General features: G+C 35.7%; 2 protein-coding genes across 2 annotated transcripts; one reads left to right on the top strand and one right to left on the bottom strand.

Moving 5' to 3' along the window:
- The first annotated feature begins 532 nt into the window (after positions 1 to 532).
- LOC142614085 (protein NETWORKED 1D) lies at positions 533 to 9,734 on the top strand. Its single transcript, XM_075786629.1, has 5 exons — positions 533 to 749; positions 1,161 to 1,232; positions 1,365 to 1,639; positions 2,724 to 6,829; positions 8,244 to 9,734. Exons 3-5 carry the CDS (start codon positions 1,537 to 1,539, stop codon positions 9,447 to 9,449), a joined length of 5,415 nt encoding a protein of 1,804 aa, XP_075642744.1. The 5' UTR covers positions 533 to 749; positions 1,161 to 1,232; positions 1,365 to 1,536; the 3' UTR covers positions 9,450 to 9,734.
- Positions 9,735 to 10,890: 1,156 nt separating this feature from the next.
- Positions 10,891 to 13,560, bottom strand: LOC142612843 (protein ANTAGONIST OF LIKE HETEROCHROMATIN PROTEIN 1). The gene is made up of 2 exons (XM_075785009.1): positions 13,266 to 13,560; positions 10,891 to 12,088 (listed from the first exon to the last, which is right to left on the bottom strand). Exons 1-2 carry the CDS (start codon positions 13,420 to 13,422, stop codon positions 11,034 to 11,036), a joined length of 1,212 nt encoding a protein of 403 aa, XP_075641124.1. The 5' UTR covers positions 13,423 to 13,560; the 3' UTR covers positions 10,891 to 11,033.
- Between the last annotated feature and the right edge of the window lie 9,060 nt (positions 13,561 to 22,620).

Genomic DNA, 22,620 nt, shown 5'->3' with positions numbered 1-22,620 from the left:
ATGTTTATCTTGGAAGGGAGAACTAGATAATGCCATTGACATTGAGTCTCAAGAGTTAAGACTCTTGACAAACGATGTTGAAAAAGAGATCTAAGCAAGTTTTAATTATCCAATTATCAAGCCTTTTTTGGAATCCTTGGATTTAGATTAACAACTAAGAAATTAAGAAACTGTAAAAAAAAGTATTGGGAGGTCTTTGGTAATTTTGGTAACAAAATCCTCCAAAAAATTCATGCACAAAACCATAATTTAATTTGTAAAATGGTGTAGTAGAACACAAGGAAAAACATTTTTGAAATCCTAACCAAAGGGACAACCGAGTAATTTCGAAGCTAAAAAGTTTTTAAATTTCAAAAAAGAGTCTTATAAACTTGCCAAAAGAGTAGCTTAGTAAATAACAAAACCAAATTAAGGAAATAATTACTCCTTCCTATCAAAGAAAGAAAATCATTAATTGCAAATTCACCTTTCCTTTTGTATTTTAGTTGGTTTTGTGATTTTAATTTGTCTCCGCCCACCTTTTTTGTTTTTGTTTTCTTTCTTTTGTTCTCAGGCAGCCCCACCTGACCAAACCACAACATAAGAGCAAAGCAAGGCAAAACACAAACAGAAAGAGAAACAGAGACAGATACAGAAAGATCCAACTTAACATGGGTTGAGAATGAAAGAGGAAAAGCAGCTGAAGGTGCTCTTGTAACAGCTGTTAATCCAATCCAAACCTAACAAAACGCAGAATCTGATTCTCATTGGTAAGCCTTTTCATTTCTGAATTTGTCAGCTTCAGTTACAATATCCATGCCCATGTATATCAGTTTCATGTAACTATTTATTTTATTTTTTTGTGGCTCTTTGTATGGTTGATTCTCTTGCCACTTACTAAAATTTTAATTTTTAGTTACTGGGTATTAAAAAGTTTGTTACTTTACTTTTGGATTCATGGAGTTGTAAAATTGATGATGTTTTCTAAAGGTTTTTGTAGTTTATCAAGTTGTTCTGATAAAAAATGTTACCTTGTGCATGATCATGACTTTTGTGGATTGAGCAGATTTCTAAACTTATATTCTCTGAAAGTGTTACCTTGTGCATGATCATGTTTATTTTTTATTTATTTATTTTTATTTATCACGTTCTCACAAATTATACGGTCTGTATTTGATCAGGTAGTCTGAACAATTCTAAAGGTAGAAGTTACTTCTTGTACATAATTTTTGGACTGGGGTCCAATTGATCAGGTACTATGCTTGCTGATTCTTTTCATCCTAGTTCTTTGGAACCTGATCTCGCATACTAATTGTGCTGATTCATCTGAAGCTGAAGTCTGGTTGTTGTTTTTTCTTTTAACTTTTGTCAATTTTGTTGAATAGGTACAAGGAAGCAAGAAATACAAAGCTTTATCCTGCTAATAAGTATAGATTGGGTGCTTTATATCTATCTATATCTGATTCTGCGTTTTGTTCCATTATTTGGGATTTACTATCTGGTTTACAATCGGCCTGAAAGTGGGTTTCAAAAGTGGTGGTGATTTTGGCTGGAATCATGGCAACCCTATCCCAAGCTGATTCGAAACGCAAGTATTCTTGGTGGTGGGACAGCCATATAAGCCCTAAAAATTCAAAATGGCTCCAGGAAAATCTTACAGGTATTGCTTTCTGTGTTATAGGACTTGTTTGCATTTTTGTTGGACATAATGATTCAGGTACCAGATCTTCTAATTTAGACTTCCTAGAGATCGGTTTATAATGATTTGATACTTCCATTTGGTTCCCAGAAGTTAAAGAAAAGGAAAATGATTGAAAGGGTCAAATAATTTGTGAGACAAATGTCATTTAATGGTGTTCCCTCCTCCATCCCCTCTCTTCCTGTCTTTTTGAGAACCAAACAAAGTCTTGCAAGATTTTAGTGTGTGATTAGTTCCTTTAAATAAACAAAAAAGCTTATCAACGTTAACACTTTTTTTTTGTTCAAAAAATGTTAACATGTTTCAATCTCTTGAAGGGATTTGTGCAGGAATTTACTTATTATAAGGATGTCTTATTGCCATCTCAATTTTGATGACAGAAGCATCTTATTATTGTTTTCTAATTCCATTTCCTCAACTGAGTGTGTTATGTATGTGGTGCAAATGGCACTGAATAGTGTGATGGTTGCTTTGGATAGCATTATATGGAATGGCAGAAGTGTGCTTGACACTTGTAAGTAGAGAAGCCAGTTGCTCTCAGTTGAGCTCTTATATCATTTTTCATTTTTTTCTCTCCTCTCTAGCCATCAACAATGCATACCATTTTTCTGAAACACTAGCTCAAAAAGCTTAAGCTATTACGAAGTTTTTAAATAATGCATTTCAAGTATGTTACTCACTGGCACACCCTTAACATAAATCTGATCAATGATCCAAAAGGAAGGTGGCTGCTATTAAGCATGTTCCTGAGGGAATGTGGCGCCATGAAAAACTACATACCATTTTGTGCATAGACTTGTGCTAGATTGGTTATACTGTTTGGATCAGTATATCTGCTTTTCTAGTTCTCAAGTGAAGGTTTGCACCCTTAATTGGAAAGAATGCAATCAACTCTATGTTCTATGTGCAACTGCAAATTATTAGCTTCACTAGGTCATTTTCCTCTGCTAGACGAATCCCAAGGCTGATGGCCTCCTTATTATACCTAGCATTGGTGCTGTGTATGTGTGTGTGTTGACCAAAGATTTCCTTTCTGCTTAAACAGATATGGATGCCAAAGTCAAACAGATGATCAAGCTTATTGAAGAAGATGCAGATTCCTTTGCAAGGAGAGCAGAGATGTATTATAAGCAACGACCAGAGCTTATGAAATTGGTTGAGGAGTTTTACCGAGCATATCGTGCGTTGGCTGAAAGATATGATCATGCAACTGGAGCGCTACGCCAGGCTCATAGGACTATGGCTGAAGCATTTCCAAACCAAGTTCCATTTGTTCTGGCTGATGATTCACCTGCAGGTTCTGCTAATGAGATGACTGATCCCCAAACACCTGATATGCCAACCCCCGTACGTGCAATGTTTGACCCTGATGAATTGCAAAAGGATGCTTTGGGACTATCATCTCATTTCCATGCTCTGAAGAAGAATGGAGCGTTTACTGAAGAATCTGATACTGTAACAATCAGAAAGGGTTTGAAACAACTTAATGATTTGTTTGGCTCTGTAGAAGCAGTGAGCCATGCAAAGTTTTCCGAAGGAAAGGCAAGAAAAGGACTCAATTTTCAAGATGCAGAGGAGAAGGAACGAAGCGTGCAAAACAATGGGAGCCATAACATCCAGGCTCGAGTTCTTTTTGAGTCTGAGCGATTGGGTAAAGCTGAGGCAGAAATTTCAACCTTAAAGAAAACCCTTGCTAAATTTGAAGCTGAAAAGGAAGCAGGCCTACTTCAGTATCAAGAGAGTTTAGAGAGATTATCCAATCTGGAATTGGAAATCTCTTGTGCACAAGAGGATTCTAAGGGACTTAGTGAACGGGCCAGCAAAGCTGAAGCTGAAGTTCAAACTTTGAAGGAATCCCTTGCCAAATTAGAGTCTGAAAGAGAAACCAGTCTTATTCAATACCAGAAGTGTTTAGATAGAATATCCAATTTGGAGAACAATATCTCTCGTGCTGAAAAGGATGCTGGAGAACATAATGAGCGAGCTAGTAAAGCTGAAGTTGAAGCTGAAGCCATAAAGCAAGACCTTGTGAGAGTAGAAGCTGAAAAAGAAGCAGTGCTTGCTCAATACAAAAAGTGTTTGGAGATGATATCAAACTTGGAGGACAAATTACTACATGCAGAGGAGAATGCCAGAACATGTAATGAAAGAGCCGATAAAGCTGAATGTGAAGTTGAGACCCTGAAGCAAGCACTTGCCAAATTAACTGAAGAGAAGAAAGCTGCTGCCCTCCAGTACCAGCACAGCCTGGAGATGATATCTAGCCTGGAGCAGAAAATCTCATGTGCCCAGGAGGAGGCCCAAAGGCTAAATACTGAGATAAATGATGGGGTTGCAAAGTTAAAGGGTGCTGAAGAAAAGTGTCTTCTACTCGAAAATTCAAATCAGTCTTTACAGTCTGAGTTGGAGTCTTTGGTGCATAAGATGGGGTCTCAAAGTGAGGAACTTACAGAGAAGCAGAAGGAATTGGGTAGACTCTGGACTTGTATACAAGAAGAGCGGTTGCGATTTGTGGAGGCTGAAACTGCATTCCAAACTCTGCAACATTTACATTCTCAATCCCAGGAAGAACTGAGATCTCTGGCGGCAGAACTTCAGCATAGAAACCTAATGGTAAAGGACATGGAAGCTTGTAATCAGGGTTTAATGGATGAAGTCCAGAAGGTCAAGGAGGAGAACAAGAGTTTGAATGAGCTCAATTTGTCTTCAGCTGTGTCGATAAAAAATTTGCAAGATGAGATCTTAAGCTTAAGGGAGACAATAGGGAAACTTGAAGAGGAGGTTTTAGTTCGAGTGGACCAACGAAATGCACTTCAGCAAGAAATATACTGTCTGAAAGAGGAGCTTAAGGAGTTGAACAAGAAACACTGGAATATGCTGGAGCAGGTGGAGTCAGTAGGCTTTGACGCAGACTGCTTTGGGTCATCTGTGAAGGAATTGCAGGATGACAACTCAAAACTTAAAGAGAACTGTGAGGCAGAAAGAAGTGAAAAAGTTGCTCTGTTGGAAAAGTTGGAAATCATGAAGAAACTTAAGGAGAAAAATGCTTTTTTGGAGAATTCTCTCTCAGATTTGAATGTTGAGTTAGAAGGTGTTAGAGGGAAGGTAAGAGAATTAGAAGAATCCTGTCAGTCTCTTTTTGGAGAGAAAGCCACTCTTGTTGCTGAAAGGGCCACCCTGGTTTCTCAGTTACAGATTACAACTAATAATTTGGATAAACTCTCAGAAGAAAAGAACTTTCTGGAGAATTCCCTTCTTGATGCAAACGCTGAACTTGAAGCATTCAGGGTGAAATTGAAGATCCTCGAAGGTTCTTGCCAGTTGCTTGATACTGAAAAGTTTGGCCTGATTACTGAGCGAGAAAGCTTAGTTTCTCAGTTGGACATTTCCAAGCAAAGACTGGAAGATCTGGAGAAAAGATACACAGTATTAGAATATGAGCACTCAAGTCTTGAGAATGAGAGAGAATCTGCGCTGCACAAAGTAGAGCAACTGCAGGCTTCCTTATATGCAGCAACGCAAGAACATATCATTTTTTCAAGGTTGAGTGAAACTCGGTTGGCTGCTATGGAATTACAAATTCGTGTTTTGGAAGAAGAAGGTCAGTGCAGGAAGAAAGAACATGAAGAGGAGGTAGACAAAGCTGTCAGTGCTCAGATGGAGATCTTCGTCTTGCAGAAATGTGTGAATGATCTAAAAGATAAAATTTTCTCTCTTTTGATCGAGTGCCAAAAACTCTTGGAAGAATCCAGATTATCAGAGAAACTGATTTCTGAATTGGAGCATGAAAATCTTGAACAACAGGTGGAAGTGAAATCCTTGTTTGAGCAAATGAAAAAATTGAGGATGGGATTGTATCAGGTGTTGAAGACTCTTGGCATTGATGCAGACTGGTTCGAAGATAAGATCAACCAAGATGAAGCTGTTCTAAGCCACATACTGTGCAAACTTCAAGAGACACAAAACTCTCTGTCTAGGAGTTATGATGAAAATCAGCAGCTGCTAGTTGAGAAGTCAGTTCTTGTTACACTACTTGGGCAACTGAAAGTAGATGGAGCAAATCTTGTGACAGAAAGAGACACCCTTGCTCGAGAGTTCATGATTCGGTGTGAGCAGTCCTCATTGTTGCAGACTGAGATCCAAAAGCTTTTGGAGATGAGTGAAGAATTGAGGTTGAAAGTAATGGAGGGAGATCAGAGGGAGAAGGTATTAACAACTGAAACAGAAAATCTGAGTCAGCAGTTGTTGGACTTGCAAAGGGCCAACCAGAACCTGCAGGAAGAGAATTGCAAGGTGCTAGAAGAGAAAAGATCCCTGAGTAAGGAGGTACTTGACTTAGGGGATGAAAAACTTAACCTAGAAGAAGCACACTGGGCCTTGTTTGGTGAAACAATGTCTCAGTGTAACCTTTCTCTGATTTTTAATAATATAGTCTTTGAAAAGTTTGTGGAACTGGAAGAGCTCACAAAAGATTTGGTTAAACTTCGTTTCATCACTAATGACCTAGAAGAGAAGCTAAGAATTATGGAGGGTAAATATGATGGTGTGAAAATGGAAAATTCAGATCTCAAGGAGTTGGTGAATAATTTGGAGAATGAGATTGTATCAGTTAAATCTGCTAGTGATCAATTGAGATGCGAAGTTGTGAGTGGAAAGGATCTATTGTGCCGTAAGAAAAATGAGCTTTCAGAAGCAGAACAGATAATCAGTGCAATAACCAATGAGAAAACAGAGTTGCACAACTTAGTGGAGGATCTGAAGAATAAAAATGATGAGGCTAAAATTAGGGAGAAAAGGTTGAGTTCTGAACTGCAAAAGGGAAGAGATGAGACTGAACTGTGGGAGTCTCAGGCTGCCACTTTTTTTTCTGAACAGCAAAGCTCCTCTGTCTGTGAAGTGTTGTTCGAAGGAAAGATTCGTGAGCTAATTGAAGCATGTGAGAGCCTTGAAGATAGAAGTAATTCCAAAGATATGAAGATTGAATTGCTGAAAGATAGAATTAGCACCTTGGAATTCAAAAATGGAGGACTACAAGCTCAGTTGGCTGCATATACCCCAGCTGTCATCTCTTTCAAAAATTGCATATCATCTCTGGAGAAGCATACTCTTTTCAATTATAAGCCTCTCGCAGTTGAAAATGAAGAAGCAGTGGTAATTTCTATCTATTCTCCATTACTGAAATTTCTGCCCTTCCTGAGACCAAGGTCTATTTTTTAAATGCTTCATTCCATTTATTGCCTTATCCTGTTATACATACTCTATGCATTAGCAAAATTGGACCTTGAGCCATAATATTGTGTCTTGTAACATGTATGAGTTCTTAAAGCTTTAATTGAACTTGCTACTGGAAGAAGCAATGGTAATCCCTTTATATAAGTGTGATTTTTCTCGTTTGTGGTAGCTCCTACCATTGATGTACCTTATCTCACTAGCATGGCCTTGTCTTTTCTTTTGCATTTTTATTCAATGAGTTGCTGAGACGTAGGATTTAGTAGAATTAACTTTCTGACTCGGTGGTCAATTAGGAAACACCGATGCTTCAAAATAGCAGCCATATCCACACCAGACACCTATCAGATACAGATAATTAGTGTAGAACACTTCTTTATTTATTTATTTATTATCTCTTTCTTTCTCAGACTTTCTTTCTATGGAACTAGTAACTTAATTTTTTTATTATTTATATATGTTTTATGCCTGTTAGAATTTGTTGCTTACATTTAAGCTAAAACTTAGTATAATATGTACATCAAAAGATATTTGTATCTGTATATATTAAGAGGACTCGGAAAATTAGTTATTGCTTTTTGTACTGTCAAAAATACCCCTAATTTAATTAATCTATTCTTATTCCTTAAAAAGAGAAATAAGTTAAGATGATAAATCAACTAATTTTTCCCACTACCCTCACACTTCCCACTTCCCACTTCCCACTTCCCAGCCCCACTACCCACGTTCCTAATTAAAAATAAGAAAGAAAGGCTACCCACCCACAGCTCCTATAAACAAAAAAAAAAAAAAAAAAACTACCAACAGTTCCAATAAAAAAAAAAAAAAAAACTACTCACATCACATAAAATTATTTCACTACAAATGCTTAACACTCATCACACCTCTAGATTTTTTTTTGTGATTAGAAAATATATTAATCCCAAATTATAATTTATGCAAATTATTAACTTTTACTCAGAGGCTAGTATGTATTAATTGATTAAATTATCTCTACTATATTGTATCCTAAATTTTCAAGAATTAACGTATTACTATGTCGGTAACTTTCATATACATATTCCATATCTGTATCGGTGCTTCCTACGTGGCTAATTTTTAAAATTCTAGGAGTTTTAAGGGGCTGTTGATCAGCTGTTGCAGTGTGCTCAATTTTACTGTTAGCTTGTCATTATTATATATTTCACAATAAGGTTTTTCATTACATGGGTTGTATACGAGGGACACCTTATGATGTAGTGTCCCCCCACCCCCCTTTCTTTCCCTTTCTAACTCTAACATGTGATTTTGGTTCTCATGTAATAATGTCCGTGCTTTATATCCCACATGTTTGCAGGATGCTCATTTAATGACTCACCCTATTGCTGAAAGCCTTCAACAAAGGGATGAAGATCAAATTTCCATGGAGCCAGATGGATTTACAGACTTGCAGGATGTGCAAAGAAGGATCAAAGCTATTGAAAAAGCAGTGGTAGAAGCAGAGAGGCTTGCGATGCTGGAGCACCTTAATACGAATGCCAAACTAGAGACTGCATTGAAAGAGATTGAAGAGTTAAAATCTCAAAGCCGCTTCTCTCGAGAATATGTTGTAACAAGCAAGCATATTACTCCATATCAGGTCAAAGAGGAACTTGGGGACAGACACAGTAATGATCTAAAGCTGGGGAAACAGACACGTGAAATCTCTGAAGCAAGGAATGAAGTTCTGACTAAAGATATCATGCTTGATCAGGTATCTGATTGTTCATCATACGGGATAAGCAGGAGAGAAACTGTAGAGGCTGATCAGATGCTTGAGTTATGGGAAACTGCAAACCGGGATGGCAGCATTGACCTGAGGGTTGGCAAGTCTCAGAAGGCGGCCACTGCAAAACATGCTCGCAATCAGATTGGAGCTGTCAAGGAGCACAAGCATTCGTATCCCTCTTCAGAATCATTGTTTGAGAAGGAGTTAGGTGTGGACAAATTAGAAATCTCTGATAGACATACCGAGCCCAGTCAAGAAGGGAACAAGAGGAAGATTTTAGAAAGACTTGATTCAGATGCCCAAAAGTTGACAAACCTTCAAATCACCGTGGAAGACTTGAAGAGGAAGTTAGGGATTTTTGAGAAGAGCAAAAAGGGTAGAGGCATTGAATTTGATACAGTTAAGGTGCAGCTGGATGAATCCGAGGAGTCCATCATGAAGTTGTTTGATGTAAACCGCAAATTGATGAAGACAGTTGAAAACAGTTCCTTGTCCTTTGATGGAAGTTCTGCAATAGAGTCAGATGAGAGTGGAAATGCCAGAAGGAGAAAAATTTCTGAACAGGCACGAAGAGGGTCTGACAAAATTGGGCGCTTGCAATTGGAGGTGCAGAAAATACAGTTTCTTCTACTGAAACTCGATGATGACAAAGAAAGCAAAAGTAAAACAAGACTCAGTGACCGAAAACCAAGAGTTCTGCTGAGAGATTATCTTTATGGTGGGGTAAGAACCAGCCACAAGAGAAAGAAGGCGCCTTTTTGTGCATGTGTCCGACCTCCAACTAAGGGGGATTGAAGCAGTTTCATTTTTTCGGCATATAATCAGGATAAAGTAATGAGACTTTAGTTTCATTTCTGTAGAGTTCCATTCATACAGGTGTATTAGACCTCCATGTTTTTACAATGTCTTATAGAGAGAATCTGGTCTTCTTTAGCTTAGAGACCCTGTAGTAAATTTCAGGCCCCTTCTACTTTTACAGAGGCTGCTCTCTTGGGAGCATGGTTCATCCCCGCTTCCTATATTATATTTTCTACCATGCATAAATAATCTGGGTGTAAATGAAAATAGTATTTCTCTCAAGATTGCTGATGTTGTCTTGTGGATTGAATTTTATGCATTGGACATCTATGCACACAAAAAACAGCAAAACTTAAGCTTGCAGTAACTTACGCTTCTACCATGTGGTGTGCCATGTGAAAGAGGAATTGAAATACTTCCTCTGCCTCGTGAATTTCTGCCAACTCTTTATTAATGTATTTGTTTAACACATTGAACACTTTAATTTCAAATATCTTAGTTCTTAATTACATTAATGTATTCACTTTTCAAAAATATATATTTTTTAGAAACTATTTTATTTTCAAATGATTAAATTACTACAGTTGTATAACTTATTTGCATTGATTTATTTCGCTAATAAAATAAACTGCATAAGTATAGTTGTACTTAGAAAAGGCAAACTTTTTAAAAGTTGTTCACGTGCCAAATAAACTGAACAAAATGGAGCGGGGTTGCTTGTCAAGTCTAATACAGTAATACCCTTTGTTCCTTATTACTTATCTTCGCCAATGAAAAGGAAAATCAAATTTAATCACACGTGAATTCACTCAAACAATACTTTCACATTCTTTTTTTTTCCTAATCATTTCACATTCTTAATATTTTTATTTTCATCTTTAAAACATGTCATTATTGAAACTAATCTGCTGAATAAATTGGCTATCGACCCCTCTGAGATTCTTGCTTTGCAAAGGAGCAACAAATCATCAGCATATAGTAATTGAAGAAAATTCTGGCCCACAGGCAGCAACATGGACACTCTTCAAAGAGAAATCAACTTCTCTTTCAATCTTTTATAATTAAAAAAAAAAAAAAAAAAAAACTCTTTTAATCATTTAGATAAAACTTCAGTGCATAAAATAAAAAGATATGGGACATTGGGTCACCTTATCGCAAAATCTTATAAACCAGTGGAGAGTAGGATTGAAATTTTCTTGTTCGTCTCAGTCTTAGGCATCAGATGACAATGGGATCATTCCCATTTGCTTTCAATTACTAATAGTCGAGCTGTTATTAAAAATAAAACCATAATTACAGTACGATAGTAAAATGATTGATGAGAAACTTATGTATCCGAAATGATCCTCAATACCAAAGAAAGGTTATGGGCCCAACATTCCCCAAAAAGTGGGGCAAATAACCATCTCTTGACGTTTAGAAAACCAAATGGCACTTCAAAGAATAAACTGTATTAACTTTTATAATCTCAATTTCAACAACAAAATGTACATGACACCCGATTAAAGAGGTTGAACTTCAATCTAGGCTACAACAACACGGAAAGCAGCATTAGTGCTGTAAATAAAGAATAGAATTAGGTTACTTTGACAAAGCTTTTTCTTTGCCCTGATGGAAGAATTTGGCTAGGTTGTCTCTCATGGTTCTCCCCAATGGATCAACTTGCTTACAGTACTGTTCTCCATATCCAGGGTCATGATGACCAGACAAAGCAACATCCGGAAGTAAATTATCTCCACAGTCAATCACAATATTGTGTAGTAAACAACATACTAGGATAATGCTAGGCAGTTTCCGCTTATCTGGCCTCCACATAACCTTATTAAGGATTCTCCAACTACCCTTTACCTGTGAGAATGCCCTCACTGCAAGCAACCTTGCGGCCTCATGCAAGGCATTGAACGTGGACATAGAAGCCGAGAGGCCATTACAATCATAGGGGGTTATGAGCCATGGAAGAAGAGGGTAGCCAACTCCACCAACTATAAACTCCCTAATGTCCTCTCCTCCAGGTAAAGTTCTTACACTTCCATTTAAACGCTCTCCACCCTCACAGAGTTTTAAAAAACCAGTACACTTCAATACCCTGGAAACTGTCATGCCTCCAGGCCAACCTGTAACGATATCAAGAAATCTCATTTCGTGGTCAACAATTCCCTGCAATAGCATGCTGTAGTTATTCTCTGGATCACACCAATCATCAGAGGTCTGTACAGCAGGAAGGGTCATGATGATGTGTGTTGCATCAATGGCTCCACAACAATTAGGCATCCCAAAAGACACTTCAAATTTGGACTTGACTTCCTCCATTCTATTGGAATCAGGCCACTTGAGATGATGTTTGGCACGTTCTTCTAGTGCTTCAATGAATCTCCAAGTCACCTGAGAAACTGTGGACTGGCCAACCCCAAATGAAGCTCCCACGGAGACTTGGGACTCACCAGAGGCCAGTCTTCTCAAGGCGATTGCAACCTGTTTCTCAACACTAAGAAGTCTTCCCTCAATGTTGATAAGCCCTGATGGTGGCCTTGATATAAGATCTTCTCTTACAAGAGAACAGATATATACAAAGGTATTTTTTGAAACCCTGAAGAAATGCTTGAAACCTTCTGCTTCATCACTGGGTACCGAACTACCTGTAAGTTTAAAGTACAGAAATATACTTCAAATTCTAATTCACAAAGTTATCATGGATTTCAATTCACAAAGTTAAAGTCAAACTACTTATCTCATACTCAAATCTAATATTTCCAAGATTAGGAACCAAATTCATCATTCTACTTCAAATTTCTTACTCAAATGCCACAATTTTTATGCTCTATTTTTCAGAGTTTCTTAACTCATTAAAAAAGAGGTATCAGTGGCTTACAGTCCAGAAATCCACTCGAGGATTGTGCCTAAAACGCTACCCATTCCTTTCTGAGACATGTCTGAGCTTGGGGGTGTTTGGCAAGCTAGTTTAAACATATTTCCACACATTTTAAATAATATTTCATACATTTTCACGCACTTTTTCACCCAAACGAATATCAAAAACACCCAAACAACTTAACTTAGAGTATTGCAAAGTCATTTTGAACCCAAATAACAAATTCCTTCAAATGGAATTTAACACAACAAACATGTCAAATACAGAAACCCATTAATAGTATAACCCAGACCACAATCATGATAGAAAAAAAAAAAAACACACACACACACACACACACACACACATAAATTTACCTCAAAATATGAGTGCCCATTAGTTTTTGCACAACAAGCATTATCAAGAACACAAGCCCATCAATTCTATAACCTTAACAAAATTCATGATAGCCAAAACAATAATATAACTTTACGTCTTTACCTCAAAATATGAATGCCCATGAGTTAAATTCCCACTAAAAATGCAGAGAAGGAAGGTAAAAAAGAGTGAGTGAGATCAAAATGAAACCACATTATCAAACACACAAACCCATTAATACTACTACCCTGAATAAAATCATGAAAGGGGAAAAAATTACCTCAAAATATGAATGCCCAAAACAAACATGATCAAATACACAAACCCATTACTACTATAATCCTGATCAAAACCAGGATAGAGTACAAAAATAAAATTGTCTCTCTTCTTTGTGTTTTTTTTTCTTCCTTAAATTATGAAAAAAGAACAGAACCCCATCAATACTATAACCCTGATCAAAACCATGATAGCAAAAAACACAACTTTACCATAAAATATGAATGCCCATGAGTTGAATTTCTTCTAAAAAACTCAGTGAAGGAAGGAAAAGAAGAGTGAGTGAGATAAAAATAATAATAATAAGAAACCTGGGGTTGAAGAAGAATTCTTGCGCCAGAAAGTGTCCCACCAGTCAGACTCAGTGGGTTTGGGCTCAACAGGAGGAACGACAGTGCTTATACTTTTGCGTTTCTTCAATTTTTTCAGCTCCCTTTTGCTCTTCTTCGATTTCTTATGCGGCGCCATGGACCACAAGACAAGAGGCTAGAGTGAGAGTTTGTGAAGGAAATAAAATTCAGGAAATGTGTTGTTGGACTTGGAATTGGATTTGGTGACGAGGATCAACAAACGTTCAAGGATCCATGCATGTTTCAGTTCGGGCTATTACAAGCACAAGATTTAAGAAGATCAAAGAAACTTTTAATGGGCTGATTTAAGAGATTTTGGATGATTCTAACGCAGGACATTCTAAACTTGGCCCAAAGGAAGATGAATGCGTAATAAATTTAATCTAAACTATTGAAGGCTGATTTGGCTTAATTGGGAGTGATTTATAGTGTGGATTAATGGCTGATTGACTTTCCAGCTCTATATCAATTAATAAAGATTTTTTTTTTCTATTTTGGAGCTGCTATTTCAGACCAAATCTACCTAAATTTAGGGCTTTTATTATTTCGAACGTTTTTTAGCTATTTTTTCCTATTTTAGACTTGCAAATTTTAGACCAAATCAACTTTTATTTAGGGTTTTATTATTTAGTACGTTTTTTATATTTTCTATTCTTTAGACATGTCTTATAAATAGCATGCACTCATTGTAATAGAGGATTATTGAATAAAAATCAGAAAATGTGAGGTTTTGCTCTTCTTTTGGTTCTTCAGGAACTGTGAATTTATCAAGGATTCTTCCTTGTGGCTTTCAAACTTTATACCTTCGGTTTGTGATTCAATTATAATTATTGGGTCAAGGTCTGTTACTTATACCTTTGGTTCACGTTTCACTTATAAACGTTGGGTCAGAGTTCTATCAAAAATCTGAATTTTAGCTTTCTTGGGCAAATATTCCAATATTTTTGTTGGGTCTCAAAGCGTGTCGATTGAGGTTCGCATCACTTGGACTTGGAGGGAGACAAGATATTGAGGGAATTTGAAGCTTCTTATTAAGCTTTAATTGAAGCTCTCATTTTGATCACTTTCTAGTGCCAATTTTGGCTAATTAGCACATTTTTAAGAATTTTTTTAGCCACCGCGCGTATCCTTAGTGTGGTGGTTCTTCTACAAGTATAAATGCTTATGAGGTGTGAGGAAAAGGGTTGGGATTCAAGTCTCCAGAAGGGGGCTTCACACGCATATACAATTAGATAGAGTAAAAATTCTATCTTGTATTAAAAAAAAAGAATTTTTTTTAGCCAAATAGATAGCACCCATTTTGAAATATTTAAGGAATGTTATTGGAGTCTCCTTAATGTATGCCTTTAAGTCACACATCAATTATTCATTTTTAAAAACTTTTAATGAAAAATTGAAAAAACTGTGAAATAAAATTAATTACTTTTTTTCTAAAAAAAAAATTTCTTAAAATAATTTACTAACATATTCTCTAAACGCACAGTAAGAAATCCCTAGTAGTATGGTCACAAATTTCTTTTAATCACTTTCTTTAAATAAAAAAAAAACAAATACATGAGATTTGGATCCACTGCAATACCTAGGGTATTGCACTGGGTGCAATTACACTACATCCACTCACATTAATTTTTATCACTTTCATTTTTTAACTTTAACTTTTTAACTTTTTTAACTTCTTTTTAATTTTTTTTATTCATGGTTGAAATTGAAAGTTTCTTTTTTTTACTTTTAATCTCAACCGTGTATTACTATTGCATAAGGTATTGAACCTAATCTAAATCCCAAACACATGTATCTAAAGCAGGGTACTGTGTAAAATATGGGGTTTTTTTATTTATTTTTGTAAAGTTGTGATTTATAATTGTTTTGTGTTGGCTTTAATTCCGTGTCAAATTTGATTGTAATTTTATTCAATCTTTTATACCATGTACTTTATGTGGGTTTTTATTGTAAGGGTTGTGTGATAGAGAGAGAGTGTGAAGATTCAAGCTTTTGAAGGCAGAAGATTTCTCGCGGGTAGCTCGCAACTAAGCATCCCGCGAAGTGATGCATGTGCCCTGCACATGACTGGAATGCAAAGAGTCATGACAGATGGTGACAGCTGGTTTTCGCGAGTGTCTTGCGAGTAAGGCCTTCCCGCGAGATACCTGCGAAATAGTCTATTTTGCTATTTTGTCCTATCTGCTTCACTACATTCTCAAACACACTATATATACCATCATTACCCACATATTGAGTAGAGGGCTTTTCAGAAGAGAAAACCCTAGCCTCAACTCTTGAGAGTGTGAGATTATCATACCCACAATTCTTTGTGGTTTTCCTTTACTTCTACCTCTCCATTTCTATATCCTTGAGAGGTTGATAGCCCAAACACTTACCACACCCATACTGAGTGTCCAGTGAGTTTTGGTACTGCTAGGAAGCATTGGAAGAAGTCAAGCTTTGGCGGATGCAATCGGGCGCATTGTGGGACCCGAAAAACTAGACAAGACACGGTTCCGAGAAGCCTTGTTGGAATAGGAGCTTGGAGGGCTTAGGTGCATTGGGTAGACTAGGCTTGGAGGGTCTTTTGCTATTCGTATATCCCAACTTATTGTCTAGTGGATCGATTTACCGCTTGGAGGGCGGCAGAGAGGTTTTTCGCCGAGTTCTTTGGTTTCCTCTTCGATAACACATCGGCGTGTTATCTTGTGTTTGCATCTCTCTTCCCTACTCTTTTAGCTTTCATTTTACTGTTGTGTTTTATTGAATATGGCTTAGAGTAGTTTATTGGTTGTTCGCTCGCATTAACTCTTGTTTGCGCACTTAGATAAGTTAGAGTAAAATCAACCGAGCCGTAATTTTTAATTTGTGGTCTAAACAAGCTCTTGTGTTTTTAACACATATCCGAGCTTTCAATTTTTTTATTTGACTCTCACTTTGTCGTTTGTCTCAGTGTTTTATAATTTATACTTTCTCTCCTCAGTCACCAAAGCTAGGTAGGAAGTTAAAGTCTGAAACTTGAAAGGTGTGCATGCTCTATATGTTAGGCCTGCCCAAAGGAGCTCTATTATGATTTGTAAATCTCATTCCTATTAGGCCAGCTTACCCAACTCCAACTGTTTGGCCTAATGGGCTATCAGATTCAGAATCAATCCCACCATTGGATTTGGAGCTCACAAATTACTATCTATATGGATATCTCTCTTATTTACTAAAGCTAAGTTGAAAATGAATGAAAAACTCAAAAATATTATGTGGGTAATTAATCAATGTGGTAGATCCTTTCTATGAAAGAGACTGTCACAAATTACTATTCTTTACAAGATCTTAGAAATGTGTTTATTGAGAGAAAACCATATTATGCTAGATATCATATCAAAGGTCTGATTAAGAGAAACATTGTGCCTCATGTTCTAAAACACCCTTTGTCTCCTTCAACTAAAGGTTTATATTTGCTACTCTGTTATATGCTGAGGATTACTACTTGGAAGTAAGTTACCTACTTTGTCAACAAAATCAAAACGTAGCTTGGTATATCATACCAATTTGTGTACTATCTTCTTTAAAATCTTGTTTTTGGTGAATTGTTTAGTTCATTTTTACAAATTCATCATTATTTTGTTATAGAATGGCATAAAAGCAACAATTATTTAGGTCCATATGGTTTGTACTTTGTCCCACTAGTGAAAGTATTTGTAAAGGAGTAGGGTTTCAAAATGAATATACTCTAAATTGGCACTGAGGTATAGGCTAAGAGCTTATCACTCTCCTTAGACATTACGTGCCTCTTTTAGTATCTAGCGTTAGTACTAAAAGATAATTAGAGCTAGATCAGGTTGTGTTTTGTTAGATTTGGTTTAGGTTTAACTCAGATAGTTTGGAATCATCTGATAAAATTTAATGATCCTTTTTTACTCATTTTAATTTCAAAGAATATTGATTCTCAAAAAAAAAAAAAAAAAAAAAAAAATCAAAGAATAGTGATAAATTTATTTAATTTTTATTTTTATTTTTTATAATTCAATAGTTGGGGCTTGAGAGGGTGGGTTTGAACCAAGAGAGTCAATTTCGTAGCGGAGACCATTTCGGTTTGGTTAATGGAACTATATATTTCGGTACCGGTCAATACCGGTGTATCATTTCGGGATCACCGTTAAATATAATAATTATTATTTTCAATGATATATTAAAAAATATATATATATATATATATATATATATAGATGGGTTCAAGTTACACATTTTTTAAACCATTAGATTTAAGCAGATTCAATAGTAAAAAAAAGACCCTCATTAATACTAATATTCTAATTGATCTCATTTATTATCCCTTATTTATGACATTTTATATATTTCCCTTATTTATTGCCCCAATCCAATGAAGTAGACATGAACCAGTTATAGTCAGTTTGATGTTTGCTCAATGTCTATATTATAATATTTATTATTTAATTTGAAATACCAAAATATTATAATCCATACTATATAGACATTGATGTTTGCTCAATGTCTATATTATTATAATATTAATATAATTTGAAGCAGAAATTCCATAACCACAAACAAACCAAATTTTGAATTACCACGACGATAAGCCCCAAAGACAAAATCGATGAAGACCGTGATTTCGAACTGGAAAATAAACCTTTATTGTCCCCTAATCGTCGAGCGTGATTTCCTGGTCTCCTCGACATGGTGAAATACTTCTTTTTTTTTTTTTTTTCTAATTATAAAAAACAAAAACAAAAACAGAAAAACACGAACTCAAAAAAAAAAAAAAGGTTTTGCAAACATATTTGCAAAGTCATTGGCAAAAAAAGGAATATATGTAAAATGTTTTAAATAATAAATAAGGAGAGAGAAACAAAATTGCTATTAATTAAGTGAATGAAGTGTAAGTCAATTAGCATTTAATGCTATTTTTTATAACCATTAGATCGATTACAAATCTATGGTTTACAAATGGTGTAACTCTTGTTAAGTTACACCAGATGTAACTTGAACCCATCTCATATATATATACTTCTTTACATAACAAACTTTTACAATACCAATCTTAATCTTTTAGTAATTATTAAATCAATTAATATAGTTTCATTTTATTTTTTTAAAATCATTAGATAATAAATTAGGCAACGAACCCAACATTCTTTGATTTAACATATATATATATATAAACTTTTTTCCCTATATCTAATTTCTCTTTCCCTTAATTTTATCACCTTAAGTTAATTTTCTTTCACACCTTTTTTTAATGCTCCACAGGCAGGCCTAATTGATAGCTCTTCCCATTTTGTTTTCTTTTTTTCTCCTCCACATCACAAGCCTAGCCTAGTCACCTGACACCTTTCTCCAATTTCCAAGAATGCTTTATCTTCACACGCTTTATTTTCACTTTTGATCTATTTCCTTTAGTTTCCTCTATCTCTAGTTTCAACTTTCATCTCCTCTCTCGAGGAGGCACACCCAGCCAGCTACTCATTGGCGTTGCTTCTCACCATCAATGTTAAGGGAAGAACGTACGAAGAAGGTAGAAAGTACAAATCAGTGCGATGAGAAGTAGAGAGAAGCATTTGTGTGTCTAAGTTTGGTATTGGTCCAGTATTTGTTTTCCAGCCGAAATTCGGTATATATGCCGGTACGGCCGAATTGACTCTGGTATATCCGGTATTTAAATCGGTATGAAATAAGCTTTTTTTTGTACCGGCCTAGCCTCCGGTATGATATATACCATCTGGTACGGTACGAAACAGACTCCCTTGGCTTGAACCTTGATTGTTTCCAATGGAAACTGATGAGAATCAACAAGCATTCAAGAATCCATTTGATGAGAATCAACAAGCATTCAAGGATCCATTGCATGTTCCAGTTGGGCCTATTACAAGAGCAAGATCCAAGAAGATCAAAGAAGCATTTAATGGGCTGATTCAAGAGATTTGGGCTGATTTTAACGCAGGACATTCCAAGCTTGGCCCAAAGGAAGCTGAAAACGAAATAAATTTAATTCAAGCTATTTAGGGCTGATCTGGCTTAATTGCGAATGATTTATGGCATGAATTAATGGCTGATTGACTTTCCAGCTCTATATTAGTGAAGACAGATTTTTTCCTATTTTGGATCTGCTAATTTCAGACCAAATCAACTTTTATTTAAGGTTTTATTATTTAGTATGTTTTTTAGGTATTTTCCTTATTTTTAGGTGCATTTAATGATTTTTAGGCCAAATTTGATTCCTGATATGGTAAGGTATCAATTAGGAGTTATTTTAGAATATATTTTCTTATCTGTCAAGTTTTATGGAGCCCTTAAATAGGCTCTGAAGTTTGTAAACGTTTTTCATGAATATTATTGAATAAAAATCAGAAAAGGTGAGGCTTTGCTTTTCTTTTGGTTCTTCAAGAACTGTGAGCTTATCAGAGATTCTTCCTTGTGGCGTTCAAACTTTATACCCTCGGTTCGTGATTCTTTATAATCATTGGGTCAAGGTCAACTTATACCTTTGGTTCGCGTTTCGATTATAAACGTTGGGTCAGGGTTTCTATCATAAATCTGAATTTTAGATTTCTTGGACAGGTATTCCAATATTTTTGTTGGGCCTCAAAGCGTGTTGATTGAGGTTCGCATCATTTGGTATCAGAGGACAGGTTCTAAAATCAGTTTTCTATCCCTTTATTTTTTTTGTTTCCTGTTATCATCCTATCCTATTCCTTTTGTGTTCTTCATTCATCGTTCTTATTTTTTTTGTTTTTGTTGAAGTCCACTAGGTTAAAATCGTGCACCCAGCTCCAAAAAAAGAAGAAAAAAAAAGAAGAAGACATCAGAACAGAGTTAGAAAAAAAGAAAAAGAAAAAATTGTTTGTAGTTTCAATTCTCTCAGACCAGAATATCGTTTTCTTTTGTCCTCTTCCTTTGATTTAGTGTTTCAGTCATATTTTCTTGCCGTTGGTATTTGTTTTTACACTACAAGTTGAATTTCTTGATCAAGTTTATTAGTTTAATGAAGAACTGAAAATACGAAGTTACGAGTGGAAAAAGGCAAGAGAGTGTGAGACTAATATCGGGAAAAAGCCAATTTAAGAGTGAAACACGAGTGATGCGAACCTCAATCGACACGCTTTGAGACCCAACAAAAAATATTGGAATATTTAATACCAAATGATGCGAACCTCAATCGACACGCTTTGAGACCCAACAAAAATATTGGAATATTTAACTCAGGAAAGCTAAAAAATCAGATTTATGATAGAAACCCTGACCCAACGTTTATAATCGAAACGCGAACCAAAGGTATAAGTTGACCTTGACCCAATGATTATAAAGAATCACGAACCAAATGTATAAAGTTTGAATGCCACAAGGAAGAATCCTTGATAAGTTCACAGTTCTTGAAGAACCAAAAGAGAGCAAAGCCTCACCTTTTCTGATTTCTGTTCAATAATATTTTATGAAAAACGTTTACAGACTTAAGGGCCTATTTAAGGGCTCCATAAAACTTAGCAGACAAGAAAATATATTCTAAAATAACTCCTAATTGATACCTTACCATGTCTAGAATCAAATTTGACCTAAAAAGCATTAAATGCACCTAAAAACAAGGAATTAAATCACATAAACCTAAAATAACGTTTTTACATAAAAATACCAAAAAATAATAAATTACAATAATTAAACAGTAAATTGTGTCCTCATCAGACCCCTCCACTTGAAACAAGCTCGTCCTTGAGTTCATCTTTGAAATCTGAAATCTTTCACTCTAAATAAACAAATACTTCGAACGCTTTAATGACTTGATCCTGTTATGAAATTTGAATCCTTCATAAAGTGTAGCAGAAAATTTCTTCTCATCTACTTTCAATTTCTTTGCAACATCAATCAACAAAGGGTTGATAATAAAATTAAAATTTTCTACTCCAAGAAAATCAACATATTGTATAGTCATCTTCAACAAATCAACTGAGACTTGAGGATTGTGAGTTGTGAACTCATCCTCATATTTGACCTCAATTAAATCTTCCACAATGTTCTCAATAATTACCATCTTCTTTTTTTTTTTTCAAGTTTTTTTTTTCACTTTTTTTTTTTGGATGATAACAGGAAACAAAAGATAAAATGATAGAAAACTGATTTTAGAACCTGTGCTCTGATACCAAATGATGCGAACCTCAATCGACACGCTTTGAGACCCAACAAACAATATTGGAATATTTAATACCAAATGATGCGAATCTCAATCGACACACTTTGAGACCCAACAAAAATATTGGAATATTTAACCCAGGAAAGCTAAAAAATCAGATTTATGATAGAAACCCTGACCCAACGTTTATAATCGAAACGCGAACCAAAGGTATAAGTTGACCTTGACCCAATGATTATAAAGAATCACGAACCAAAGGTATAAAGTTTGAACGCCACAAGGAAGAATCCTTGATAAGTTCACAGTTCTTGAAGAACCAAAAGAGAGCAAAGCCTCACCTTTTCTGATTTCTGTTCAATAATATTTTATGAAAAACGTTTACAGACTTAAGGGCCTATTTAAAGGCTCCATAAAACTTGACAGACAAGAAAATATATTCTAAAATAACTCCTAATTGATACCTTACCATATCTAGAATCAAATTTGACCTAAAAAGCATTAAATGCACCTAAAAACAAGGAATTAAATTATCTAAACCTAAAATAACGTTTTTACATAAAAATACCAAAAAATAATAAATTACAATAATTAAACTGTAAATTGTGTCCTCATCAACGAGTGGGAGTGACATAATTTGAGTGCAAACACGTGAGGGAGTGTTGTGAGGAATTATTTCTAACAATTCTCTGTTGTTTCAAAAGTATGTCTTTCAGGTGTGAAACATCAAATAGGGAAGGAGGGGAGGAGTCATCCATCATTTTGCAGGCTATACAAAAATAATTTGAACGCATGAACGTGGTGTTTAATGAGATTCGGGATCGGATGGATAGGCAAGACACTGTTATTGCTACTTTGCGTGAGGAGCGTCCCCAAAGAGGGCCTAATGCTAGAAGGCAAGAAAGGCATTCTCGCATGAATGATTCTGATGACTACCATGAGCATGAGTTTGAAGATGAAGAAGATCAAGCTTCATTGAACAATGAGGGCAGGTTTGTGCCAAGGGGAGAAAGGCGTGGCAGAGGTTTCCGAAGAGATCTAAGATGGCAAGATGGGATTGACAGGAACCTAGGAAACATAAAAATGAAGATACCAACATTCCAGGGGAAAAATGATCCAGAAGCATACTTGGAGTGGGAGAAGAAGGTGGAGTTAATCTTTGAGTGCCACAAATACTCCGAGGAGAAAAAGGTAAAACTC

Source organism: Castanea sativa, chromosome 10 (genome assembly GCF_040712315.1).
Source record: "Castanea sativa cultivar Marrone di Chiusa Pesio chromosome 10, ASM4071231v1".
Lineage (NCBI taxonomy): Eukaryota > Viridiplantae > Streptophyta > Magnoliopsida > Fagales > Fagaceae > Castanea > Castanea sativa.
The sequence above is the reverse complement of the archived record's forward strand: the minus strand, read 5'-3'. Positions and strand labels throughout refer to the sequence as shown.

Excerpts from the sequence above, each read along its gene's own strand:
- LOC142612843 (XM_075785009.1), bottom strand. The coding sequence starts at position 13,422 with ATGGCGCCGCATAAGAAATCGAAGAAGAGCAAAAGGGAGCTGAAAAAA. Across the intron at positions 12,089-13,265 it reads GAATTCTTCTTCAACCCCAG|GTAGTTCGGTACCCAGTGAT; the intron begins GTTTCTTATTAT and ends TTAAACTTACAG.
- LOC142614085 (XM_075786629.1), top strand. The coding sequence starts at position 1,537 with ATGGCAACCCTATCCCAAGCTGATTCGAAACGCAAGTATTCTTGGTGG. Across the intron at positions 1,640-2,723 it reads GCTCCAGGAAAATCTTACAG|ATATGGATGCCAAAGTCAAA; the intron begins GTATTGCTTTCT and ends CTGCTTAAACAG. Across the intron at positions 6,830-8,243 it reads TTGAAAATGAAGAAGCAGTG|GATGCTCATTTAATGACTCA; the intron begins GTAATTTCTATC and ends ACATGTTTGCAG.